This window comes from Leptopilina boulardi, unplaced genomic scaffold (assembly GCF_019393585.1).
Source record: "Leptopilina boulardi isolate dan_hultmark-lab unplaced genomic scaffold, ZJU_Lbou_2.1 LbouV2_1, whole genome shotgun sequence".
NCBI classification, from domain to species: domain Eukaryota; kingdom Metazoa; phylum Arthropoda; class Insecta; order Hymenoptera; family Figitidae; genus Leptopilina; species Leptopilina boulardi.
Window position 1 is genome coordinate 1,258,450 of NW_026137640.1, and position 19,188 is coordinate 1,277,637.

Sequence of the window (19,188 nt, forward strand, 5' to 3'; positions counted from 1 at the left end):
TTTTAAAAAATATCTGAATAATTTTCAATTATTCTTTTTTTGAAATTATAAAAATCAAAATATAATGTAACATTAAGAAAATTATTTCAAGGCCTAATATTATTTGTGATTGATAAGAAAGAGGAAGTTAGATAGTAACCAATGAAGTGGACATTTTGGACGGAAGCAGTGTCTCCGCCTCTTTAATGCCGTCATCAACAAAAACTAAAAAGTTCAAATATCCATCATTTGTATTTAAAATAGGAATAAGTTTGTTTTTTTTTTTTTAAAAAATTTCTTTTGCCTTTATTTCAAAATACGATATGTGTAAATTCACTTTAAATTCAGTGTAAAAGTGTTATTTTTATTTTTCAAAAAAAAAGAACAATGAAATATATTAATATTACTTTTATAATTGCATTCTTGCTGTTTTCAATAAATGTAGTTGATTTGAGTGAGTAAAAAAAAATTATATTTGAAAGTTTTGGGAATTATTTACAAAATTTAATTTTTTGAATAAAAATCGCAATTACTAGTTTCTTACTTGACTATTATAAAAATAAAACAATTGTCTCAATAATTATTTAATTAAAAAAAAAAAAGTAATTTGCTTCAAGTAAATATTTATTTGATAATTCGATTATTTGAATCAAATTTTACTGATTTTTCATAACAAAAAAAATCTTTATATTTTTTTTTTTGTATAGATAAATGTTCAACAGTTCGTTTAAAAAATGGAAGAGTTCGAACAAGAGGCCGAGGAAAGATAATTAGATTTAATTGTGACACAGGTTTTACACTTATTGGAAATACGTATGCAACTTGTATACGCGGAGAATGGGATATGCCAACACCTACATGTGTTAGTGAGTAAAAAAAATTAATAATTAATTTAATTAATAATTAATAATAAAAAAATTAACAAAAATTGTTCTTTTATTATTACAATTATAAAAATATAATTTTTAATATAATTATATTATTAATTAATATAATTGTATAATAATAATTTTTTAATTTTTTAGATTCACAATGCCCTGAACTTTCAAAACCAAAACATTCTTTAGTTCTTCCAAGATATGATGGTGCAATTCTTTTATATTTTTGTGAACCTGGATACAAATTAATAGGAACAACTGAAATATATTGCGATGGTCGACAATGGAATGGCTCAGTACCTTATTGTCGAGGTATATATATAAAAAAATTAATTTTTTATTTCGAAAAAAATTTTCAGATTTAAAGTATAATTTTTTTTCTTTTGTTTGTTTTTTAAAATAAGATACCACTGCAATTGTACCAATATCATGTGATTTTGAAGACTCTGATCTATGTTGGTGGGAACAGGATCCAAAACATGATTTTGATTGGCGAAGACATAATTTGGAAACACCTAGTGCACATATTGGTACTGGTCCAACTTATGATCATACACTAGGTCCAGGAAACGATGGTAATAATTGCTAGGGCAAATATATTAATTAATTATCGGAAAATATTTACAAATTAATTAATATTAATTTAAGAAATAAAAAAATAAATTAAAAAATTTTTTGATTCATATGATTTTTTTTTTTTTTAGGTCACTATTTATACATTGAAGCATCAGGTCGTTTAATTAATGATACAGCTAGAATTATGTCACCTATTTATAATTCATCATTAACTCGTTTTGGATGTTTTTCATTTTGGTAAATGACGATGAGAATTGTTGACTAATTTTTGAAAAATAATTTTTTTTTTCATATATAGGTATCACATGTACGGAGATACAATAGGAGCTTTACGAGTTTATTTTAAACAAGAAACGGAATTAAAAGGAAAACTAATGTTTAATAAAGAAGGCAATCAAGGAAATCGATGGATTAATGAAATTTTTCGTCTACCAGAAACGAATAATAATTTTCAGGTATAAAATTTTCAAATAAAAAAATTATTTATTTATTTATAATAATAATATATTGTGATAATTATTATTATTTAATTCCAATTTTTTTTCAGATTATAATAGAAGGAATAAGAGGAAGTAATTATGTGAGCGATATAGCAGTGGATGATGTTGCAATTTTACAAGGAAATGAATGTCAGCAGAAGAATAGTTCAAATAATACAGCATCTGATGATGGTTAATAAAAAATTTAGTAAAATTTTCATAAAAAAAATTTCCTTTCGTAAAATAAATAAATTTTTTTTTTAGATCAAATTGAAACTATAAATGCGGCCCAAAGCTGTCGTGGAAGATGCATATATGACAATTTTAATAACAATAATTCTGGAGTTTATTGTTATTGCACATTGGACTGTGCAGAAAATTCAACATGCTGTCCAGATTATGCAGAATATTGTATTTTAGGTATAATTTTAATTATTAAATTATTAAATTTTCATTTTCTAAATTCTTTTTTTTTTTTGATAATTTTAGATACCACTGAAACAGTTGATATTGTCGATTTAAATAATACTCTAATACCATTTGAATCAACAAATGCACCGGGACGAGACGATATTAAAATAGATGAAAATTTACATTATTCAATAAAAACAATTAAAATTCCAACTCCCACTATTTCGAAATCAACGAAAAAAAAATATTCAACTGAAAAAATAAATACAATGGAAACAATTTTTTTTGTAACAAAAAAAACAATTCAATTATCAACAACAATGTTACCGTTAAAAATTGATAAAACAAATTCTTCAAATGCAGATTTACAAAAAAGTAAGTTTTATTATAATTATTTATTGAAATAAAAAATAAATGAAAATTCTTTTTTTCCAGATATTCTTTATCCAACACAAATTTCTCAAAATAAAGATTCTAAAACTTCAAAATTACCTAGTATAATTGGTGCAATTATTGGAATTTTATCCGGTATTAGTATGACAATTATATTTATATTTTTTATTTATAAAAAACGAAAATCATGTAAAAGAGGAAAAAATGGTTCAACATTATCCGAAGACAGTGATGTACGATTTTTAACATCAGACGAAATTTTAGATTTTAATATTGCAAGACCAAATGAATATAATGAAATGTAATTTATATATATAAATAAAGAAAATATTTATAAAAATTTAAAATTTTTTTTATTTAGTATTTATTTTGAAATTCTTTTGTAAATATCAAAAGAAATTTAATTTAAAAATTTCTATTACACCTATAATTTATAAATATTTTATTTTGTCATAATAAAACAGTAAAATAGAAAAAAAATTTATTTCATTCAAACAATTGACTATTATCAAATATTTTATTTTTAAATAATTATTAAGTTAATTAAATAATATTTGTTTTCAAATAAATAAAATTTAATTTCAAATAAATATTAATGTAGTAAATATTTGATAATAATCGATTATTTGAATGAAATATGAATTTTATCTAAAATTTGGTGTTGGTGAATTAACGGTACCCCAAAACCATATTAATTTACTAAAATCATGCCTTATAAAAAATAAAAATGGTCGATTTGCAACAAAATGTCTTTGACTACCAGTTCTTTCTATTGCAACAGCAGTTGCTGCCGCAGCTTCTGTTCCTTTTTCATTAATATCAATTTCCACTCTATGTAAAATATCCTCAGCATATAATCCAGGATTTTGTATATTTTTACTATTTCTCAATGAATCTAATCCAAAACTTGGTAGATTTTGTGAATTAAGAAAATTAAGAAAATCTTGATCAATTGGTCTATTTTGTCGTTTTTTTCGTTTATTCATATTCTTGATTGATTTAAATTCATCATTTGTCGATCGACGATTTCTTTTAATATTAAATCCATTATCCCATTGTTCAACAGAATAACCTCTAAGCATATCTTCATATCTAAAGTAATATTTCCTCTTTAAATTTCCATTGTCTGTTGTTTTATTATCTTGATCAGTATCACCAATTCTCGGTGGAAAATAAAATCCATCTTGTGGTTTAGGTAATTGTGATTTAAGATCGTCATCAATATTTTTTTTTGAAATTGAATTATTTAATCCCGCTGAAAGGAGACTTAAATCAGCTTTTCTTGGATCAAATAATGTTATTAAACCTAATGATTGAAAGGCACGTTTTAAACTTAAACTACTTGAGAGTTTCATTTTTGGAAAACCAACAATGCATGTTTGATTTTTTACATTGTTTATTAAATTCTCCAAAATATTTGGATCTAAATTTCTTTCAAATTCTTTTAATGCTGTTGCACCAGGTCTATTTGGAAGCAAAACGTACATTGTCACCTGTAAAACAAAAAAAATTAATGTAATCAGAAAAAGTTTTAAAAATATTTTTTAATATTAAAAAATAATAATAATAAATATTAAAATTTTTATTTCAATTTTTTACCTCCAATCCTTTATATGGCAAACCGAGTATTTTTACTCCTAATTTTTTGTCTTCATAAAATGGAAAATCAGCTCCATTGTACATCATGTCAACTGTTACAGTTTCACCCGGCTCGATGGTAAATGGTTTTCTAAAAAAGAAAATTTAAAATTAGTTTATTTATATTAAATAAAAATATAAAGAATGTGACCTAAAGCATAGCTCAATTTTTATAAAAACTTTTTTTGTTCGTAATTTAAAAAAAAATGAATTTTTATTAAAAATATTTTTTTTATTTTAATTTTTTTTTTTTTTTTGAAATTTAACGAACCTCATAGTAGCAGAGTCTATGAAATATTGGTCCCATTCTCCATTAAAATATAAAGCTGATGCAAGTATAACATCTGTTTCTGGATTTGGTATAGATGATAAAATTTTTGTTATTTTACCCTTCGTTCTACTATTAACCCAGTTATTTACTATTTCTTTAGCTTCCTCACCATGATTATGAAAATCTACATTTATTATTTCACTTTTATATACTTTCTGATTAATTGCTCTAAATTCAGGTCGAATTGGATATCCTTCCTAAATTAGAATAAAATTAGTTTTTAGAAATAAATTAATAGAAATAAATTAATAGAAATAAATTAATAGAAATAAATTAATAGAAATAAATTAATAGAAATAAATTAATAGAAATAAATTAATAAAAATAAATTAATAGAAATAAATTAATAAATATAAATTCATAACAAATAAATTAATAGAAATAAATTTATTTTCCAAAATGATAAAATAATTAGGAATTAGAAAAAAAATGAAACGTATTTGGAATAATTTCACGAGCACAGAACAGAAAGTACATAAGTTTGTGGCGTCTTTTTTTTATAAAACAAACAAAAATTGAAATTTAAAAATATTTTTTTTACCTGAATAAAAATACCATTTGCATAAGTTGCTTGAGGACCAGGATTGTTTTTATTTCTACCAACCATACCAATTAAGAGTCCAAACATCTCGTGGACCACTTCTGAATGGCCAGAAACATCGACACCTGATTCTAGACCAAGAATTTTGGCAACCTCATCAAATGTATGTCCACCTGATGCTAAAAGAACAATTGCCATTGTTCCCGCTAAACTAAGTGGTGAAAAAACAATATTTTCTCTTTTTTTGCTTGCACTATTGCTGTTTTTATAAATTGCATCATCCATATCCAAGGCAAATTTTGTTATTCCTCTTGATATAATATTCGTTACCTGAAATAAATTTAGAGAAAAAATTTCATTAAATTAAAATTAAATAAATAGAATTAATAAAAATAATTAGGTAATTAAAATTAAATAAAAAAATTAAATAAAAATTTTAAAAATAATTAAATAAAAATAAATTAAATTAAAACTTACATGATCACTCCAATATTGAGGAAAAATATCATGTAAAGCTGGCGATTTATTTTCAGGCGAAGTACCAAAAAGATTTTCTACTATTAATAAAAATTAAAAAATATTAATTATCACATTTTTTTCTCAATTTTATTATTTTCTATTTTTCAAATTTTATTTTTTACCTGGCTTTGAAATTTTGTCATACTGCTGATCTGGATATATTAAAATCTGAGCTCTACTGGAAATTATAGCACAAAAAATAACAATAACTTGTTTCATATCTGAAAAAAAAATAGAATAAATTTATTAAAAAAAAATTGTAGCTAAATTATAAAGTTCAGACAGAATTTTGTCGTTTTAAAAAAATTATAGTCACCAAAGAGATTTCAATTAATTTTTTCTAATATGATGATATAAGTACAAGTTAGGAAAACCTCAATTTTTTTTTTTTTTTAAGATTTTCAAAAACAAAATTAGAAAAAAAATTAATTATATTAAAAACACGTTAAGTAAAAAATTGTAACAAAATAAGAAATTCGTAATTGAATATTTTAACATGTTTACATTATATTACATTGACATTAATTTTTCTTTTTTTTAATAATTTTGTTTATAAAAATGAAGTTGAATTTTTTTTCGCAGAGTTATTTAATATTTTTTAAATTTAAAAATTTTGAAATCTCTTATTTTGTTATTAATTTTATTTCACATTAAAAATTAATTAAATATTATTAAATATTATTAAATTATTATTAAATTAAATAGACAGTTGCACAAAGAACGCAGAAGCCATGTGTGTTTGAAGTATCAAGGTTACATTTGACGGTCTCGCGGAAATAAAATTGAATTTATTTTTTAAATTGTGAAAATAAATTGGAAAAAAACTTTTTTCAAAAATATTCGATTGTACTTACTGATTAGTTTTTTGTTTTTTTTTAGCTATAAAGATCTTCAGTGAACTCTCACAATTTTAACAAATCACTACAAATATTCAAGAGGATATGCCCCTCCATTGCTCACATTGATGCTATCTCCCCTACTCATTTTCTCTTTTTCTCTCTCTTGTTAGTATCTTTTACATTGAGAGAATCTGTATAGTATATATATATACATATATGAAGGTAAATTGTATGAATGCGTTCATCGTCAAGGTTTTAGCATAATATAAACCAATCTTTACATTAGTCACCAATGCAATAAATAAAGGTTTTTATCCTTTAAAAAAACACAAATTTTTCATTTCGTCAAACAAAAATAAATGAAATAGCAAATTTGCAAAATAATTTTGAATTATTAATATAAAAGAAACACCTACGTCAATTGGGAATTTCCCAACATACTTTTAATTTTTTAATATATATACATAGATGACGAATCTATCTTTCAATAACTTTTTCTTTACTTAATTAAAAGTTTTTTTTTCCCCAACAATATGTATTTTTAATATTTCCTAGAATCATATATTAAAATTTTTAATTAAAAATTAATGCAGAAATATCGCATAATAAAAAGACAATATTAAAAAAAATTATTTATTGGTTCATTGAAAAAACATGTGTATAATAATTGTACAGAAAAATTGCAACTGTAAGATATATAAGTGCTTATAACAAGTAAGTAAATCATTTCGAGTCTTATTATTATAATTTCTAGAAAGATTTCTTTTTTTTTTCCATTTTTTTTTTAATAAGAGAGGTTTGTGCAAACTGACTGTGAAATAGTAAAACTTTTTCAAGAATTTTCATTTTTAAAGCCTTTGTTTTCTTTTATTAAAAATTTAGAATTTGAAAGTCGCAATGAAATTATAAATACGGCATGAAAAAAAAAATAATCAAATTGAATTCTTTTATACAGTTATAAAAAAAAGGAATATTAATATTTTTTTTTCACCAAAATGCCGTTTACAATAATAACCATCAACTATTTTATTTTTTTTTTTTTTTTTTTTTTTTTTTTTGAAGTCTCTTTTTTTTCTGCATTAATAATTAATGTGAGTGAAATTTGAAGATTGACTATTAAAGATATTCCACAATGTCGCATTTGATTGATATATTCGGACAACTAGCGACATTGGCCCCATAATTATTTCGAGCTGTTTTATATCGTTGAGTTAAAAGTTTTTGAAAAATTGGCAAAATTGTCAAATCTAAAAGTTCACCATCTGACAATGCACTGTGCAAAATTTGAGATTCATTAATATTATTGTATCTTGCACGTCCACCACCACCGCTTACTGATGCAATTCCTACTCTTCCACGTGGATTATTAAATTTACTATAAACATTAGGTGTGCTCTGTACGTGTCTATTCAGTTTTGATTCATTGTGTCTACATTTGCGTGCAGTATTTGTCACCATGGTAGAAATTGGTCCACCACCGTGATGTTTGCATTTTATAAATTTTTCCCTTGATCTCTCCGATACAGAGCGCTGTATAAACGATGAATCATCATATTTTTCTATATAAAAAAAAAAACAAAATTAGTTTCATTATAATTACAATCATCTATTATACAAATTAAAAACAATTTTTGATATTTTTTCTCTGTCTGAAGAAAGGTACCAAAAAAAAAAAGACGAAAAAGTCGATTTTTATTTTGATTAAATTTAATTAGTTAATACTTTACTTTAAATGTTATTAATGTTATTAATAATTATAATAATTATATAATATTATAATAATATATGTATATAATTATTAATAATTATTATTAATGTTATTAGATATTAAATCAATTTTATTAATTTCTTATTAATAATAATTCAATAAGAATATTATCAAGAAAATTTATTTCCAATATTTCATAATATTTTTTTTAAATAATTGAATTTTCAAAGAAATATTAAAAATAATTATTTTTAATATTATTATTATTAATATTATTTAATCAATTATAATTGAACTTTCGAAGAGTTATTGTTGAAATTTTCAGAAATAATTAAATTTCAAAAGTTAAATTTCAGAAAATAAATAAATTTTACAAAAATTGGAAATAATTTTTAGATAACATTTTTCGAAAGTAATTGAATTTTCAGATTTACAATTCAAATTTTTGAAATTAATTCAACTTCAAGTGATTTTTAATTAAAAGAATTTATCAGAAATTACAGACAAAAATTGAATTTCAAAAGTTTTTAATTGAAAAATCCAAATAATTGAATATTTCAAGACTATTATAAAAATCATTTAAAATCATTAAATTTTCAAAGAATTACAGTTGAAATTTTTTTTTTAGAAATAATTAAATTTTAGAAGTTTTTAAAAAATTTTTGAAAATAATTTAATTCAAGTGATTTTGAATTGCAATTCTTTTTTTGGTAATTTCTATTGCTGAAGAATTTGATTAAAAATTAAAAAGAAAAATTGAACTTTAAAATTTTTATAATAATTCAAAAATGTTTTCAGATAATTAAATATTTTTAAATATTATAAAAAAATCATTAAAAATAATTGACATTCAAATGAATTATAACTGAAATTATTAAATTCCAAAAAAGTTTCAAATGCAAAAATTTTTAAAATAATTTAATTTCAAAATTTTTTAAATTTTCGGTAATTTTATTATTTGATTTTTTATTTATTTTTTAATTTTTTAAATTTCATAAAATTTATAATTGAAAAATAATTTAAAATAATTGAATTTGTAAAGAATTAATATTAAAAGTAATTAATTTTAGAAAAAAAATTGTTTTCCTTTTTTTGGAGCGCGACAAATAATTATTTTGATATTAATAAAAATTTAAATAATAATTCCAAAAAATATGTGACATGCATGAAGAATGAAATTCTTTAAAGCGCATCGCATATAAAAATACCTGTATCTGAATAACTGGCATTGACACTTGTTGAACTAATACTATTATAAGCATCATTAGGTTTCCTGAATATTGCTACTGTTGATTCTTTAGAAGTATTATAACCACGTCCACCATGTTTCTCGCATCGATAACCAGCAATTGCTGTTTTTTTATGTCCACATTCATAATGTTTATTGAACGTTTCCTCATCGTCATCAATTTTTGTCGATATATTATCGCTTGATATATAGCTAATTGTATTTGTTGTTGGAACGCTTGTTCTTCTTTTTTTATTATCAAACAATTCGTGATGTGAATGCACCAATTCATTGTCCTTTGCTGAACATCTTCTTTTATTTAAAAATATTTGTTGTGTCGCCGCGGAAGCCGAAGGTATAGTCATTGTTCGTGAACCATCTGAAAAAAAAGAAAGAAAATATATATAATAAAATTCGAAAATAAAAAAATTTCTATTTTATAAAAAATAATTTACCAGTTATTAAACATCGATGTTTTTGTTGCATTCCAGATGGTGGGAATAAAGTATTTTGTTTCGTATTAATTTTCTCCCACAATTCTTCATCGGTGAATGCATTAAATGAAACATTTTTCGACATCACTGGCGTTGGCATTTTTGCTCTTTTAATAATATCAGTTTTATTTTTATATTCATTTGTTTTTTCAACAATACCATTATTACAATTATCAACTTTATTGTTTAACATTGAAATAATTGAATTGTCATTAGTTTCTAATAATTCTTGATGTTTAATCTGCTTCTTCTTCCTTTTTTGATCCTCCATTAATTTATTATTGCCAATTGTGAATTTTAATTTATTTTTCTCTCCAATTTGTTGTTCTTTCATATCGCCATTAATTTCAGTTTCTAATTTTTCTTTATATTTTGAACGACAATTCTCATCCTCGGAATAAATTTGATTTGAAGATTCATTTGATAATTGATCGTTGATACCAGTTTTTATCTCTGTAACTCCATTCATATTGATGTTGGGCATCGTCTTCTTCCTGGAAAACCCACCACTGGACTATCTCAGGATTGATGAATGATTTTGTCTGTAGTTAATTCGTCACAAATCGCTTTTTTTTTGCTAAAATGCGAAATGCACAAAGCAACAAGTATAAGAGAGGAAAGGAAAAAGGAATGAAAATTACCTCCAGATGGTTTATTTCAGTAAGCTTGGAAATTGTATAAAAAAAAAAAAAGAAAATAAAATTTATGAAAAAAAATTAAATATTGAGAAATTAATACCTTTTCGGAAAGGATAAAAAAAAAGTGTTTAGGAGAGAAATGTGGAATTTGATAGAAAATTTCAATTGTTTAATTTATCGCTTCTTATTGATAAAATATATAATATTTTATATTTTATCAGTGTTTGTTTCTTTAATTGTATATTATTAATGACTCAGATTCAGACAAGGACATTGCAAAAAAGATCAATAAACTATAGTAAATGCATACTCAATCCAAACATATATAAATAGTAATTCAAATTGTCAAACATTTTTTTTTTTTCTTTTCTTTTCTTAAATACATCCGTTTTGTAAGCTTTCACAAGGCCACATTCCTTTAGAAAGTTAAATTTATTGTTACAACTTCTCTTTGAAAAGTGTCATGGACACGTGTTGTTTACACTCAAGTTTATTGCTCCTCTACTCTCTATTTAATGTCATTTAATTCTCAATACTGATTTTAAAAAAAGAAATTTTAATCAATTTTCGAGAAATTAAAAAAAAAATGTTTGGCGAAAGTTTAGTTTAGTTTTTTTTTTATGAAAAAAAGGAACTTTTGTATATTTCTAAAAAAACGTTTTAAATTAAAAAATATTTGACAACAAGAATCTACAATGACATTGTAAGAACTACTTAAAAATTGTCAAACTAATGATGCACTTAAGCGACAATTAAAATGAGAGAAACATCTCAAAAAAAAAAAAAAAAAAAAAAAAAAAAAACAATAGGCCATGTCGTAACAATATTTAATATTTTTAAAGTTCATTAAAAAATCCCTTCTGCTTTTTTTCAATTTTATTTCTATTTGAATTTTTAAAAAATGTTAATTTAAAAAAATAAAAAAAATGTTAATGTAAAAAATTGAAAAAAAAGGTTAATTTAAGAAAATAAAAAAAAATGTTAATTTAAAAAAATTAAAAAAAATTTTTTAAAAATAAAAATCAATTTTTATAAAACAATTTTGAATAGTAAAAAAATAAAATGAAGCGAAAATTAAATAAAGCAGTAAATAACTTTCAAAAATAGTAAATATTTGGTACACAATACTAGAGACACATGAAAAATAGACGAAAGATGAAAATCTGAAATATGATTGTTAGCATGCCCCACTATTGTTGCGTTTATTGTTCATTTAATTTTATACAATATATAGGCTTTTGAAAAGCCTACTGATATAAACTCCCTGCGGTAGCATTCCCTTATCATGCCCTTATTTTTTATTATTGTTAGTTGGAAGCAAAAAGACTGCAAACATGGGAAATTCAACTCAAGTACGTTTTTTTTTTCAAAAAATTTAAACTTGACTTGAATTTCCTATTTTACTATTATTTTTTTTTTGTTAATCGGAAGCCAAAATGAATGAGATAAATGATGATCATGATGATGTTTATGATGTTGAAAATATATAAAATCACGCGCAAAAAATATTTGATGTTCAATATTGTAAACAAATGCATAAAATTTTGAACTTTGTATTTTCATATTATTATTTTAATTAATATTAATTAATTATTATTATTTATTAATTAAGCTTCAGCCTTTCGGCCCAGAAGTGTAATATTAATTAATTAAAATTAAGTAATTAAAATTAACTACTATAAAATAATTAATTGAGTAATAATTAATATTCATATTTTTACAATGAAAAAAAAATTTATTTGATTGAAATAATCGGTTACTCGACTATATATTTATTTGAATTAATTAATTATTATTTTTATCAAACAAATATTTATTTGAATTAAATAATCATTATTTTTATCAAATAAATATTTATTTGAATTAAATAATTATTTTAATCAAATAATTTTTTTTTTCAGTGTAGAAATGAATATTTCCGTTATTAAAAAAGTGTTTCTAATATTTCAAAATTTTCCTTATGCATCTGTTAATATTGAACATCATAATAGAAGTTGCAATTACAAATATAGTCCATACGAAATGAATTAATTCCGTGCACTTGGCTATTATAAAGTGAAACAGATAAATTAAGCATTGACGCACTTAATGAGGTGTTGTTCAATGGAGCTCACGTTAACGTAATCTCCTTCAGTTTGAGATAGAACAGTTGTTGAATTCAAACTGCACATAGAAACTGAAATATCAGTTGTCTCAGTGTTCACAGATGGACCTAATTTTTTTTTTACAAAATATACTCTCTTAATTAGTGACATTTTTTTTTAGCGAATAAATTAATATTAGAGAATAGAAAAATATTAGTTTAGAAAAATATAAATTTAGAAAATAATTAGAAAAATAGAAATTTAGAAAAATATTAGTTTAGAAAATAATATTAGTGTATAGAAAAATAATTAGAAAATATTGCTGATTAATAAACTAATAACAAGTATTGTTTAACCTTCTTTTTTTATCACTACATCTTGTCTTGGAATGTGAAGCCTACTAATCATAATTTCTTGTGTATTTCCTAATTCATCATCACCGAGCCTTCTCAAATACATCTGAAAAAAAAAATAAAACAAAATTAACAAAATCGAAATAATAAAACAAAATATTAAAACTTACTTGCAATTCCGATTCTCTGTCAAGAAGTTGTTTTCTATATTTTTGATTTGTTGTCGTTACTTCTTTTAAACGATCCTCCAATTCGCTAATAGTGGAATCTTTTCTTGTTTTAGACATTGGTTTTAAAGTTGTTCTAGATCTTCTATCTATGGCACCTTGTGGGTTTCTTCGTAATTCTATAATCTAAACATATAAAAATTCCAATTAAAATGAAAATCTTTCAAAAAAATTAACTAATCTCCTAAAAGAATAAATTAAATTTCCGAATTGGACCTTTTTTTCGGACGATGGGAAAATTTGAATATTACTGGAAATTTTTAAGCTTGCAACAAAAATGCTTAATATAAAAATTTTTAATACAAAAAATCAGGTACCTTTGGAACAAATACGAGGCACAAAGTGGCCGTGCTGCAAAATATGATAAATACTGCCAACATGATAAACATGGCATCCTGCTTATCAGCTAAAACAATGCTGATTGCTGCACCAGTGATGCACATTATAACAACATTATAAACGCTCATACCTACATATTTACTATCATTTAATGCTGGTATACTGACATGACGTGTTTCCCATGCTAAAAATGCACCAAAGATCTGGAAATATTAAAAGAGAAATTAAATTTTTCTCGAAAATTAAAAAAAAATTTTTTTTTTTCTTTTTTTTTGAGAAAAAAATAAAATAAAATTACAAAAAAATTTATTCACCATTAAAAGACCTTTATAAGCGTAAATAATTCCCAAATAGACGGACATTCTGTTGCTTTGACAGTATTCATTTTCTGGTATTATCATAATATCTTCATTTGCTGGATGTGGCTGAAAACAAAAAAATTTTCTTTTTGTTTGCAAAAAAAAAATTTGCAAATATACTTACATATGCGTCCATCTCTTTAGTTTCTCTATAAAAAGGATCAGCAACTTGCCACGTTGTCATAATTATCAAGTCCATAAACAGTAATATTCCCACTACCATGAAAAGTTGATAATCTGTTATTACCTGTTTTTTAAAAAAAAAAAATTGATTAATAATTTACACAGCAAATATATAATTATTGAGAGATAAAATGCGTTATTTCTTTATAAAAATCAACAGTTAATATTGCAATTGAATATCTATTATTGAGTCATAGAATATTGTTTAAAAAAATTAAATAAACTTTTTTTCAAATTAAAAATCAATTTCTATTTTTTTTTAAAGTTTAAATATTTCCCCCTTACTTTTTTATTAAGTTTTACATCAGTGAATATGGAATGAACTCTCCAAGTTTTAGAAAACATGGAACCAAAGGCTAAGGAAAAACCTGCCATCAGTAACCATGCTCGGGCAGTACATATATAAGGAAATGCAGTGACACTTGATAATTGTGAATCTAATCCCAAAAAAATTACACTACTGTAAGTCAATATGCATCCCACAATAATTAGATTATTTAAATGGGGTGATGACATTTTTATGTATCTGTAAAAAATATTCCCAAAAAAATTAATTAATATATATAAGTATATTTTCAGGAATTATTTAATTATAATAAATACCTCTGATTTCGGTACTTAATATTAATAGCAAGAAATACAACTGCCATTACAATTCCTCCACTTGCCGCTGAAGCAAGAGCAGCATATATTTTAATATTGACTGTTGAATGTTCAGTAATATGAACAGTACGATCTTTTGGTGGTGATCTACCACGCCACAGTAAAGGATGTCCTTTACTTAAATCTAAATTATCCATAATACCATCGTATTCTCCAACTTTCACCTCACTTCCGCCTGTAAAAAAAAAAATTATTAAATTATTTTTACAAATATAATCAATATAATTAGAAAAAAAAAAATTATTAAATTATTTTTACAAATATAAACAATATTGTTTGCCATATTTTAAAATATTTTATTACTATTTTTTTTTATTATTAAATTTTTATTTTTTTAAATTATATTTTTAATTAATTTTTTTATTTTTATTATTATATTAATTGATATTTGATAATTCTGTAATTGGTCCAAGTGACTGTTGGATTTATTTCAATAAAAAAAATAAATAAATAAATTAGTATTTGTACTGTAAAATTATTATTAAATTAATTTTCTTTTTCCTTCTATATTTTATTTTTTATATTATTGTTACTATTTTATAATAATGTATTGCCCCATGATTAAGGGCTGTAATAAATAAATAAATCATACTCACTTTGAAACTGTTTTAGTAAAATACACGCTTTCCTCTCATTATCATAGAAGCGCACTGGACCCTGTTAAATAAAAATTAATAAAATTAATTATTAATTAATAAAATAGTTCAAAAAGCACTTATGTATTTATACTTACAGTAACTCCTTCAAAACTTGTATTTCTCAAAGCTTCTAAAAAAAGTTTTTCCCAAAGAGCATCTCTGTATTGAAAATCAGCTACTGTTTGATTTCTACGAAAATGTCGTATTCTTTTTGTAACATGTTGAATTGCTAAAGCTACTGCCCAAATTCCATCGTAAGTATAGCCATGAAATCTTGAGTATTCAGTCCCTCTTCTTGAGTCATATTCCAGTCTGTATTCTTCTGGGGTCTAAATGAAAAAAAAAAAAACCAATGAATTATTTTTTTTCTACCTGCAATAATAAATTATAAATAATTCGTTTTTTTTTACAATTCCAGAAACTGTGAGTTGTTTTTCTGTTGCTAAAGGAAGAAGATCAGTCAAAATTGTTCCATGCAATGCTTCTGATAATTCTGATGGTGCACAACCGCCACCTGGACGTAGCCACCATTCTTCAGCGTAAGTTCCCATAATTACCCATTGATATTTTCTGCCAAACATTCCAAGTCTGGAAAAAGGGATCCATTTTTAATTGTAATTAAAAAAATACAAAAATAGTAAAAATAAAAAATAATAAATAATAAAAATTAATAAATAATAAAAAAAATAAAGAAGAAAGAATAATAAATAATAAAAATTAATAAATAATAAAAAAAATAAAGAAAAATAAATAATAAAGAAGAAAGAATTAATTTTAATACCTGTAAACTTCGCAAAAAATTCGACGAGCCCATCCTTCATTAAAATTTCCCAATATAATTCTAACATCCTTGTATTTTAATTTTTCCAATGCCGATGTAACTTCCAGTGAAAAACTCTGCGTTTCAATTACTTCTAATTTTGTATCATCCAAATCAGCAACAAGTCTATTGTGAGCCTAAAATTTATTTAAAAAAAATTTTCTATTGCAATTTATTTTATTTATAAAATTTATTAAAAAAAAATGAAAATTGATGAAAAATGTTGTTTACCAATGCATATCGAGGTTCATTCTGATAAATGGTGCCAACTTTTGTCCAATTGAATTGCATCAATAGAGCAACACGTGGTGCATTAAATGCATTCTCCGATGGTACCACTCGAAAGAAATTTGGAAAACTGTCACTAGTAAACATAGGATGCGTATCGGCATAACTTAGCTGTAATTAGAAAATTAATTAATTAAATTGAAAATAAATTTATTTCTATTCAAATAATTTTTTATTATTCAAACAATTTTTTATCATTCAAATAATTTTTTATTATTCAAACAATTTTTTATCATTAAATAATTTTTTATTATTCAAATAATTTTTTATCATTCAAATAATTTTTTTATTATTCAAACAATTTTTTATCATTCAAATAATTTTTTTATTATCAAATAAAATATTTACTTGGGCCAAACAATTTTTACTCGGATCAAATAATTTTTATTTAAAACAATAATTTTTGTATTTAAATAAATAATTTCTGAATTTGAAACAATTATAGCTGACTGAATAATTTTTTGATACGTAAATAATTTTTTTTTCAATTTGATAATTAATTAATTATTAATTTTTGTAAATTAGAAAATTTACCTGCGTTAATCGCCAATGTTTTGATGCTTTAGCAATGGGATCAGTAACCTGTGTACATGCTGCTCCAAACAACATTACTTTATGAGGTCCACTGTGCATCATATCAAAAAATGCTTTAACTCCAACAGCTGCATTGCACTGTAAATATTTCGAAAAAAAAATAATTTTATAATACAAATAATAATAAATATTAATTAACATAGAAAAAAAATAAAATTACCTCTGTATCATTCCACCACATGTGCAATCGATAATTTCTAAGAATAGCAGGATTTTCATTGATATGATCAACAGCAAGTTTTACAGATGGCATAACACCACGACCAACATGACTTTCAGGAACATGTCTTCCATAAGGAAAAAATCCTGCAATATAGACATCTTTTCTTTTAACACCACCAAGATTTATTGGTTTTTGACCATAGCATATTGTATTTAGGCACAAAGTGACAATACAAAATTGGATGCATAAATTTAGCAACCGATGCTTTCGATGTCCCAGCGAAACGTTGCTGCTGGCCATTTTTCCAAATATCAGATTATTTTTTTAGGTTTTCTCATCATCAAACATTAAATTACTTTATTCAATTATATATATATAGATATATATTGTATAATAATAATCATCATGACATTATAAAAAATTTTCAGATTCATTCAAGTTTTCCAATATTATAAATCCAAAGAAATGTCATCATCAAATTCATTTAGAAAAAATTTCATTTTTTTTCTCAATTCCAAAATTTATTTATCTAATTTTGGATCATCATTTTCATTTTAGAATTGTCATTGATAATTTTGTTCTAAAATTAATAAGACACACAAATACCCTTGAAGTTCAATTCTGAAATTAAAAATTAAAACGTTAGTCAAGTATTTTTTGATGAAAAAAAAAAATGTTTTATTTTTAATATCTGAATTTTATTAAAAGAAAAATTATTTTAAAAGAATATGCAGAATTTTTTAATTAGCAAATTTATATAAATATAGACACTTAAAAATAGTATATTAAATATTTAAACTAAAAAAAAAAATAGTTGAATCAATTTCATAATCAAAATTCAATAATAACAACAACTTACTAATCGATATTTCTCAAAGAATTAGAAAATAATCAAAAAAAATTATGATTATTTAAAAAAAAAAAAAAAAAAAATTACACTTTCTCATGGCGGTCGATAACAGTAACATCAGCAGGAGCAGCAGCACCAGCACCAACCACCAGTAATCGATCTTTCACGAATCAGTTAAAATTATTATTATATAGTTGCAGAATTTAAATAGCCAATGAATTTTCGAAATTCAATTGTTCTTTTCTTTGTTTCTTATTTTAATATCCGATGAACTTGTCATCATTTTAATTCAATCACTTTGTTTGCCAGTCGCAAAAATTTTTTTTCTATATTGATTGTAACACTGAACACAGTAAAGGGGAGAATTTTCCTCGAGGGTTGAGAGGTCACACATTTAACGAAAGAAACATTGCTCTTGCTGAGCAAATGAGTATAGGGTCGGTCTTGCGCAGTTATCTGTTCTATACATATTGGTATAGGTACAATGAACTTTTAATTTTATAATAAAACGAAAAAAATTTGGCCAAGTTATCAAAAAAAATTCGAGCAAACATATTTTTCTTTGTCCGCGAATAATAATTTTAATAGATCATCAAACTCCCGACGTATATTTACTTTTTGGTTACAAAATATTGTAACCAAAAAGTGAATATTTTCAAAAAATAAATAAAAATTAAATGTTTTTTATTTAGATTAATTGATATTTTATTATTAAAATTAATAAAAATTGTTCCAAAGGAATTATTCGATTTTTAGGTTATAAATCAATAATTTTTTAATAAATACTAATATTCCTGTAAACTTAAAGCCTTTATGTGTAAATAAATAAAAAAAATTAATTTTTTAATTAACAAAACAAAATAATCATTATGAAAACATATAATAAAAAAATTTTTTTAATCTAATTTCAAAAAAAATTACATATTCCCGCCACTATTTACTATTGGCTAGTGACTGACATCTTATGAATTTTAT

The 19,188-nt window shown here is 23.2% G+C and overlaps 3 protein-coding genes and 1 long non-coding RNA gene across 7 annotated transcripts in view; 1 reads left to right on the top strand and 3 right to left on the bottom strand.

Annotated features, from left to right (window-relative positions):
- Positions 1-19,188, bottom strand: part of LOC127289428 (uncharacterized) — a 49,584-nt gene that overhangs the window by 17,659 nt on the left and 12,737 nt on the right. The window lies entirely within an intron of this gene.
- On the top strand, positions 212-3,036 carry LOC127287383 (uncharacterized). The gene is made up of 10 exons (XM_051314320.1): positions 212-433; positions 687-845; positions 1,005-1,169; positions 1,262-1,432; positions 1,562-1,670; positions 1,732-1,888; positions 1,981-2,104; positions 2,177-2,332; positions 2,402-2,698; positions 2,759-3,036. Exons 1-10 carry the CDS (start codon positions 367-369, stop codon positions 3,019-3,021), a joined length of 1,668 nt encoding a protein of 555 aa, XP_051170277.1. The 5' UTR covers positions 212-366; the 3' UTR covers positions 3,022-3,036.
- LOC127287182 (leukocyte elastase inhibitor-like) lies at positions 3,193-6,756 on the bottom strand. 2 transcript variants are annotated; one of them, XM_051314102.1, is made up of 7 exons: positions 6,600-6,756; positions 5,868-5,966; positions 5,704-5,780; positions 5,227-5,556; positions 4,626-4,882; positions 4,316-4,445; positions 3,193-4,209 (listed from the first exon to the last, which is right to left on the bottom strand). In XM_051314102.1, exons 2-7 carry the CDS (start codon positions 5,962-5,964, stop codon positions 3,361-3,363), a joined length of 1,740 nt encoding a protein of 579 aa, XP_051170059.1. In that variant the 5' UTR covers positions 5,965-5,966; positions 6,600-6,756; the 3' UTR covers positions 3,193-3,360. The 2 variants fall into 2 exon arrangements, with proteins under 2 accessions (XP_051170059.1, XP_051169981.1); XM_051314024.1 differs by having other exon boundaries at positions 5,704-5,783; positions 6,600-6,755.
- Positions 7,204-18,660, bottom strand: LOC127286278 (gamma-aminobutyric acid type B receptor subunit 2). 3 transcript variants are annotated; one of them, XM_051312763.1, is made up of 19 exons: positions 18,301-18,660; positions 17,361-17,984; positions 17,141-17,278; positions 16,550-16,717; positions 16,280-16,455; positions 15,909-16,086; positions 15,594-15,827; positions 15,457-15,517; positions 14,801-15,035; positions 14,483-14,723; positions 14,139-14,261; positions 13,970-14,080; positions 13,634-13,858; positions 13,260-13,442; positions 13,093-13,195; positions 12,738-12,864; positions 9,976-10,508; positions 9,501-9,899; positions 7,204-8,143 (listed from the first exon to the last, which is right to left on the bottom strand). In XM_051312763.1, the coding sequence occupies exons 2-19, from the start codon at positions 17,661-17,663 to the stop codon at positions 7,701-7,703; spliced, it is 3,981 nt and encodes a 1,326-aa protein (XP_051168720.1). In that variant the 5' UTR covers positions 17,664-17,984; positions 18,301-18,660; the 3' UTR covers positions 7,204-7,700. The 3 variants fall into 3 exon arrangements, with proteins under 3 accessions (XP_051168720.1, XP_051168791.1, XP_051168649.1); XM_051312834.1 differs by having other exon boundaries at positions 12,738-12,828; positions 18,223-18,660; XM_051312692.1 differs by having other exon boundaries at positions 18,223-18,660.

What these genes read in the sequence shown, in the direction of transcription:
- LOC127287182 (XM_051314024.1), bottom strand. Translation starts at nt 5,964, where the DNA reads ATGAAACAAGTTATTGTTATTTTTTGTGCTATAATTTCCAGTAGAGCT. An exon ending in TGACAAAATTTCAAAGCCAG is followed by an intron (nt 5,784 to 5,867) that starts GTAAAAAATAAA and finishes TTTTATTAATAG; the next exon opens with TAGAAAATCTTTTTGGTACT. An exon ending in ATAGACTCTGCTACTATGAG is followed by an intron (nt 4,446 to 4,625) that starts GTTCGTTAAATT and finishes TTTCTTTTTTAG; the next exon opens with AAAACCATTTACCATCGAGC.
- LOC127286278 (XM_051312763.1), bottom strand. Translation starts at nt 17,663, where the DNA reads ATGGCCAGCAGCAACGTTTCGCTGGGACATCGAAAGCATCGGTTGCTA. An exon ending in ATTAAGTACCGAAATCAGAG is followed by an intron (nt 14,724 to 14,800) that starts GTATTTATTATA and finishes TATTTTTTACAG; the next exon opens with ATACATAAAAATGTCATCAC. An exon ending in ACATCGATGTTTAATAACTG is followed by an intron (nt 9,900 to 9,975) that starts GTAAATTATTTT and finishes CTTTTTTTTCAG; the next exon opens with ATGGTTCACGAACAATGACT.
- LOC127287383 (XM_051314320.1), top strand. Translation starts at nt 367, where the DNA reads ATGAAATATATTAATATTACTTTTATAATTGCATTCTTGCTGTTTTCA. An exon ending in AATAAATGTAGTTGATTTGA is followed by an intron (nt 434 to 686) that starts GTGAGTAAAAAA and finishes TTTTTTGTATAG; the next exon opens with ATAAATGTTCAACAGTTCGT. An exon ending in ACTAGGTCCAGGAAACGATG is followed by an intron (nt 1,433 to 1,561) that starts GTAATAATTGCT and finishes TTTTTTTTTTAG; the next exon opens with GTCACTATTTATACATTGAA.